The 8340-nt window shown below is 36.7% G+C and overlaps 1 protein-coding gene across 3 annotated transcripts in view; it reads left to right on the forward strand.

Annotated features, from left to right (window-relative positions):
• The window catches only part of lrrc24 (leucine rich repeat containing 24), a 31635-nt gene that overhangs the window by 14499 nt on the left and 8796 nt on the right, over positions 1-8340 (forward strand). Inside the window, exon 2 of one of the 3 annotated variants that reach the window (XM_082173026.1) lies at positions 5777-5996. In XM_082173026.1, coding sequence (XP_082029152.1) covers positions 5835-5996 — 162 coding nt within the window. In that variant the 5' untranslated portion in view covers positions 5777-5834. Of the gene's footprint in view, positions 1-5512; positions 5997-8340 lie in introns of those variants that run through there. The other 2 variants (XM_082173025.1, XM_082173024.1) reach the window with 2 other exon arrangements.

Consider the following 8340-nt stretch of genomic DNA (forward strand, 5'->3'; position numbering starts at 1 on the left):
TGGTTTAACGACCACTTTGCGACAATACGGTTTCGGAAAACAGTCGTGACTAGCTAGTCAAGTCAAGTCAAGTCAAGTTTATTTGTATAGCGCTTTTCACAATACAGATTGTATCAAAGCAGCTTCACAGTATTAAATTAAAATAATACAACAAAGTTTGTTTCAAGAGGAATTTATTGATTGATAAAATTAAATTAAATATCCCCAAAATATCCCCAACTGAGCAAGCCAAAGGCAACAGTGGCAAGGAACCGAAAAACTCCATCAAGTGACCTAATGGTGTCCTAAAACTCCATCAGGTGACCTAATGGAGAAAAAAAAAACTTGGGAGAACCCAGGCTCAGTCGGGGGCCCAGTTCTCCTCTGGCATTTATGAGCTAGAGGCCGGATTGTAGTTTGAACTGTAAGATTATATGAATGCCTGGCTGAAGAGATGCGATTTTAATCTAGTTTTAAACTGGGAGAGCGAGTATCAGGAAGACTATTCCAGAGTTTTGGAGCCAAATGTGAAAATGCTCTCCCTCCTTTGGTGGTTCTGGATATCCTAGGTATGACCAAAAGCCTTGAATTTAGTGATCTTAAAGAGCGCGATGGATTATAGGGCGATAGAAGATCCGTTAAATAGACTGGAGCTAAGCCGTTTAGGGCTTTATAAGTCAGTAGCAATATCTTATTAATACGGAACTTTATAGGTAACCAATGCAGTGATGATAAAATCTGTGTTATATGATCATATTTTCTTGATCTCATAAGAACTCTAGTGGTGGCATTTTGGACTAACTGTAGCTTGTTTATTGAGGATGCAGGACAACCAGCTAATAAAGCATTACAGTAATCCAGTCTCGAGGTCATGAATGCATGAACTAACTTTTCTGCATCAGAAACTGATAGCATATTACGTAATAATAATAATACATTTTATTTAGGGCGCCTTTCTGGACACTCAAGGTCACCTCACAAAACATAATAGTACAATACATTTATAAATCAATGAAATTGTAAAAAAATTACAGAGCATAAAATCAGGGTACTTAACTAAAAAAAAACTAAACAAAATTAAGAACGGATTGATCATGTGTGATATGCCAGCTTAAAGAGATGAGTTTTTAGGCGAGATTTAAAAATAGAAAGTGAGTCAATATTACGGATATCTGGTGGAAGAGAGTTCCAGAGACGAGGGGCTGAGCGACTGAAGGCTCTAAACCCCATGGTGGTCAAACGGGCAGAAGGTACAGTAAGATGTATAGAAGAAGAGGACCTAAGAGTCCGGGTCGGTGTGTTAATGTGAAGTAGGTCGGTGAGGTACAAACGTGCAAGATTATGGATAGCCTTAAAGGCCAGTAGTAAAATCTTCAAATCAATGCGGTATTTAACCGGGAGCCAGTGCAGCTGCTGAAGCACAGGAGTAATATGGTTAATGAAAGGAGTTCGGGTGATAATTCGGGCAGCAGAGTTCTGAACCAGTTGAAGTTTATGTAGAGTTTTGAAAGGAAGACCAACAAGAAGGGAATTGCAATAATCAATACGGGATGTGACCAGTGTATGAACGAGAATTGGTGTACTAGTGAGTGAAAGAGACGGTCTGAGGCGATTGATGTTACGTAAGTGAAAGTATGCAGATCGAGTGACGTTATTAATGTGAGCTTGAAAAGAAAGTGTGCTATCTAGGATCACACCCAGACTCTTAACCTGAGGGGAAGGAGAAACTGTGGAATTGTCAATAATAAGAGAAAAACTGTCAGATTTAGTCAATATTGATTTAGTGCCAATGAGGAGAACCTCAGTTTTGTCACTGTTTAGTTTCAGAAAATTGCAAGAGAACCAGGATTTGATTTCTATTAGGCAATCGGAAAGGGAACTGGGAGGGAGAGATGTGGTAGGTTTAGTGGACATGTAGAGCTGGGTGTCATCCGCATAGCAATGAAAACTAATGTTATATTTGCGAAAGATATGACCAAGTGGCAGCAAATAGATGATAAACAGAAGGGGCCCCAGGACAGAGCCCTGGGGAACACCAGAAGTGACAGGGGATAATTCGGATTTGAAATGTTTAAGCTGGATAAACTGAGTGCGGCCAGAAAGATATGATTTAAACCACTCCAAGGGTGTATCAGTGAAACCAATAGAGACTAATCTGTCAATGAGGATGTTATGAGAAATGATGTCAAAAGCTGCACTTAGATCAAGGAGAATAAGTATAGTGAGTAGTCCAGAATCAGCTGCCATTAATAGATCATTGGTGATTTTCAACAGAGCTGTTTCTGTACTATGACAGGAACGAAAACCAGATTGAAATTGTTCATAAAGTTTATTGTCAGACATATGTGCATGAACCTGATGTGCGATTGTTTTTTCTAGAATTTTGGAAAGGAAGGGTAAATTAGAAATTGGTCGGAAGTTATTGAAATTGTTGGGGTCTGCACCAGGTTTCTTGAGTATAGGAGTTATTGCAGCTGATTTTAAAGATGAAGGAATAATACCAGAGGTGAGAGAGGAATGTATAATATTAGTAATTCTAAAAGAAAGAGAGGGTAAACAGGCTTTTACTAAGATGGTAGGAAGAGGATCAAGTGCACAAGTGGTTGATTTCGATTTTCTAATAATAGCTAATACTTCAGCAGCAGAAGGAAGCGTAAAACTTGAAAATGGGCAAGAAGGTGTTGTCAAGGAAGCTGAGAAAGACAGACTGTGAGAGGTATTAGTATTCAGTTGCTGATGAATCTTTTGTACTTTGGAATTAAAATATGACATTAAAGAATTACAATAAGCAGATGAATATAGATGAGACATAGTAGAGTCTGGTGCAGTATGTTATATGCAACAAGTATGTTGTTGACCATGGAGAACAGGGTTCTGGAGTTACCTTCCCCTGTGCTGATTATATCTGCATAATAGTTGGATTTGGCCGTAGAAATAGAATCTTTATAATGGAAAATATGGTTTTTGTACATTTCTTGGTGCACAACAAGTCCAGTTTTCTTATAAAGCCGTTCCAGGCGACGGCCCTTTGCCTTAATTGTGCGTAGTTCTGATGTAAACCATGGAGCAGAATGGGTGAAGGAAACAGTGCGGGTTTTTAAAGGAGCCAAAAAATTTAAAATATTTTGTAGGCCATCATTATAATGTGAAACCAATTCATCAGGGTTAGCTAAGCAGTTTATACTACGTAGCTTAGCAATGTTTCTAAGGTGGAAAAAGGCTGTTTTTGTAACATATGAAATATGATTTTCAAAAGACAGGTTGCAATCGAGTATAACACCCAGGTCTTTTACTGTAGAGGATAAAGTAACAGGACATCCTATGATGTTAAAGTTGTATTGTGCGAGGTTTTGTGGGCGTTTTTTTGAACCGATAAGTATTACCTCTGTCTTGTCTGGATTTAATAAAAGAAAATTACGCATCATCCAATCTTTTATATCTTTAACACACTCTGTCAATTTGGATAATTTAGCGTTTTCATCCGGCCGTGATGAAATATATATTTGAGTGTCATCAGCATAACAATGGAAACTAATTCCATGTTTCCTTATAATATTTCCAAGTGGCATCATATATATTGAGAATAACAGAGGGCCTAATACAGATCCCTGCGGCACTCCATAGTTTACTGGAGTTATGATCGATTTTTCTCCATTTAAATAGACAAAATGGTAGCGGTCAGATAGGTATGATTTGAACCAGCTTAATGCTTGTACTTGAACACCAGTATAATTTTGTAGTCGATCTAAGAGTAATGTATGATCTATAGTATCGAACGCAGCACTAAGATCAAGTAAAACTAGTATTGAGATACAGCCTTGGTCAGAAGCTGAAAGTAAATCATTTGTGATTTTAACGAGCGCAGTTTCAGTGCTATGATGCGGTCTGAATCCAGACTGAAACTTTTCATAGATATCATTTTGTTTCAAGAAAGAGCCCAGTTGAGCGGACACCTCTTTTTCTAATATTTTAGACATAAATGGAAGATTTGAAATGGATCTATAATTTGCTAGATTATTATGATCTAATTGTGGTTTCTTAATGAGAGGTTTTAGCTAGTTGATTTCTTTAGCGATTCATCGTACTTTGGTAGTTAAGCAGCGAGTTACGCCGTTGTTCGGGAAACGCACCCCTGGACAATGACATTAGTTTTAGCAGAACTGCTTTATAAACTAATTTAATAATTGATTATCTTTACAACGGAACTGGATCAACACTGAACTCACTTCAGCTGAACAACAGCCGAAATGCAGTATTTTCCTGTATCACTTTGAAACCATCTGTATTGTATAAAGCTCTACAGAAATAAAGGTGTCAAACACAAAAGCACAAAGGATGCTTTTGCTGGCAGGTACAGAGAGATTTAGTGTTTTCTTGTCAGGTTTTTTCCTTGTTGATCTATGAAAGCACGTTTCACTGCGTCTTTAGCTGGTGCCTCGAGTTTCCAGCAACAAGTAATTTGTCTGTCAAAAGTGAACATGTTTGACACAACCACAACATCACAGTCAGTCAGAGTAAATTTGTTGTCCAGATGTCTCTCATTCATTGTACATTATATAAAAAATATTTTGTAATATATATAGGCTATATTTATATTTCAAAATAAATATGTATATATTTAATTGTTATTTAAAAAGGGTTATTTATTCAAAAGATTCTACTTAAAAAAAAAACTAAAAAAAAACTAAAAAAAACTTTCTAATCATCAAAAAATCCAGAAAAAAAAAATTTCATCACGGTTTCCATATAGTTATTAATCAGCATTTTCAACATACAATAATCATAATAAGAATGTTTCTTGAGCAGCAAATCAGCATATCAGAATGATTTCTGAAGGATCATGTGACACTGAAGACTGGAGTAATGATGCTGAAAATTCAGCTTTGCATCACAGAAATAAATTACATTTTAAAATAAATTTAAATAGAAAACTGTTATTCTAAATTGTAATAATATTTCACAATATTAATGTTTTCACTGTATTTTTGATCAAATAAAAGCAGCCTTGGTGAACATAAAATGCTTTTGGAAAAATCTAACTGACCCCAAACTTTTGAACAATAGTGAAGATAATATTAAATATCCATGTTTTTATTTGTAATGCAATATTATTATTTAATTATAAACCCAACGCTAGGTGTTATATAATCTCAGTCTTATGAACACTCATACTGTCCAGCCGTGAAGTAGATCGAGTAAGCTGTAAATCTGGGACCAGGGGGCCGAAACGCACATGTCTTTGTTCATAACTCTTCTAATCCATGTCTTAATGAAAAGCTGGAGATTTCAGATGGATGAGGCGAGTGGAGCAGGCTGAGGGTTTGATCTGGTCTCCTGGGAGAAGCGTGTAGTGTGCGCTGGGCAGTGTTTGGTGTTGTATTTCATATTCTCTCAAAACAGAAGAGAGATCCTGGAGGCAGAGCATGTGCACCTCAAGCCTCATGTTTAATTAACCAAAGCCCAGCACAGATTCCTCCTAAGAGACTGTTCTGTTGGGACCAGCAGGCAGGAGTGAGCGCTATCCATCTTTTTTTTCCCTCCTTATGTTGACTCTACACTTTCTTCCCTTTCTGCACCGCAGGATTCAATTTTCCGATCCACTTAGGCGGGATTCTCATGCGTTACGGATCCGATTAGTTCACACATGCATGCACTCTTTAACAACAAACCGTGTTTTTTTTTTTTTTCTGTGTCTGTCTCTCTCTCTCTCTCTCTCTCTCTTGGGCAATTATTCCGCTGGTTTAACTGAAATCCATCTCTCTCTTTCTTCTTTTCTCTTTCCTCTCTTTTGCCCTAGTTCTGCCGCCTCTTTTCTATCATTCCGTCTTTCCTGTTTTTGCAGTTTTTTCTCTGAGATGAATCCTCCTCAGCTCTCTGTGGTGTTGGTGCTGATGTTGGCCCAGCTGTGCGCATCTTCTCTTGGTTGTCCTTCTGGGTGTCGCTGTTACAGTTTGACCGTGGAATGCGGATCCACCGGACTCAAAGAGATCCCGCAAGGCATTACTCACGGGACACAGGTCAGTGATCACACTAAGCATGCGAGCCATGTTTTGAGAATGACTTGAAAAGCAATTTTAGATGGTCAAGAAACTCCACATAAACTCTTAAAGGGATAGTTCACTCTAAAATGAAAATTAAGTCATTATTTACTCACCCTGGTGTTGTTGTAATGCCGTATGTTGTTGTAATGCCGTATGTAATGCTTCTTTCTCACCCAGAAAAAAAGTTGTGTGAAATAAAGATGAGCAAAAGCACGACATGAAGGACAACACCTAGAAATCGCCCAAAAACAAAGTAAATAGTCATTTTAATTTTAAAGTGAACTATCTCTTTAAAAATAAAGGTTCTTAAATGGAATCGATGGTTCCATGAAGAGCCTTTAACATCCATGGAACCTTTCCATTCTGCAAAAGATTCAAAGGGTACTTTAGGTTATTAAAATGTTTTTCAGACTAAGAAAGACATGGTTATTTTAAGACCTGTTCATTAAAAGGTTCTTTGAGAACCCCAAAATGGCTCTTCAATGGTATTGCTGTGAAAACCCCCTTTGGAAACTTTATTTTTAAGAATGTAAAGCATCATATTTTAACCTAACCATTTATTAAAGGAATTTTCCATTGCACATTTATAAAGAAAGGTATTTGAATTTGTCAAATGCTTGCATAATCCCTTATCTCCTTCTTCTGGTACACCATTTTTATGACATTTACAGGTTGTTTTTAATAATTTAATATAATTTAATATAAATAAGAGTAGATACCTTTAAAAAAAATTAAAAAAATTCAAATCATAAGAATGTGTGTGTGCGTGTTTTGATGTTAAAAACAATATGGAGAAAATATGGAAAAATACTTCCAGCGTTAAGGTTTAGAGTAACAAGAAGCTGCTCGCATGCGTGCTGAAAAATTAATAATTTTAGTCATATAAAGTTAATTTAAATGTGCCATTGGTGTTACGTTTAATATTTGTGTAAAAGTTTTCATTGAAACATATTTTATTTTAAAATTAAAATAATTTAATGTTAACATTTTTGAGCAGTACACTGTAAAAAAAAAAAAAAAGCTTTCAGTTTTAAATACAACAAAGACTAGTGGAGTGTTTCACAAGAAAAAAAGGTTTCAGTCTCTCTACTCAAAATGTCATGTTTAATTCAATGTGTTACGTGCCATTTCTTTGTAATTATTTGTGAAATTGACTAGCAATTTCTGAGAGAAAATAGTTTCTACACCAAATTTTTGCTCAGTGTAGGCAAGGCAAGTTTATTTATATAGCACATTTCATACACAATGGCAATTCAAAGGAGCACATCTGATCTCTTCTGGAAGCTGGTTCCAGCCTAATAGCTAAAATCAGACTCGCCATGTTTAGAGTGAACCCTTGGTATTTCTAGCTGATATGATCCTAATGATCTGAGAGATCTGTTGGGTTTATATTCAGTGAGGATATCTGCAATGTATTGAGGTCCTAGGCCATTGAGTTATTTATATACCAGTAATAATACTTTAAAATCAATCCTAAATCTAACTGGGAGCCAGTGTAAAGACCTGAGGACTGGTGTGAGATGTTCATGTGTTCTGGTTCTGCTCAGCGTTCTGTATGAGCTGGAACTGTCTTATGGTCTTTTTGGGAAGGCCAGTGAGGAGTCCATTACAATAATCCACCCTGCTGGTGATTAAAGCATGCACAAGTTTCTCTAAGTCTTGTCTGGAAACAAAGCATCTAATTCTTGCAATATTTTTCAGATGAAAGTATGCTGATTTAGTAATTGCTTTGACATGACTACTGAAACTAAGGTCTGTGTATAATCAGTAATATTATAAATACTTTCCATATAGATTTAATGGGAGGAAACTGAGCTGAGAATGACCTGGGTAACGATTGATCAGCAGTCATAAAGTCGACATAAAATGAAAGTTTACTGTAGTAAATGTTTTTGATCTTATTGTGAGTGGTTTTGCCATTGTACACACAAATAAATAAAGTTTCCATTCTGTTCTTTATAGACTTTTGTGAACGAAAACATACACATTAATCACACCAGGCTGCATTTTGACCTCAGGTCTACTCGGCATCCGGTCACACATATTTATTCTGGTCAGCCTAAAAACGATAAGATACTGCCTTCTTCTGTACGTGTCGACACCTTGACCCACAATACAGCAAAGTTGAGATTAAAACCATAGATCATAACTCCAGATAGTGCTGGGAATCATTCGTTACATCAGCGACTCCCATGGCCAACCTTATTTGCATGTCTATGGATCTGCTCCAGTCACATCACTAACATTACTGCAGCTCGTGAATATTCATGAGCCGGCTTGCATAAATTGCTCAATTGACCCGTGCAACCTCTGCTGCACA

Source organism: Leuciscus leuciscus, assembly GCF_965113295.1.
Source record: "Leuciscus leuciscus genome assembly, chromosome: 6".
Lineage (NCBI taxonomy): Eukaryota > Metazoa > Chordata > Actinopteri > Cypriniformes > Leuciscidae > Leuciscus > Leuciscus leuciscus.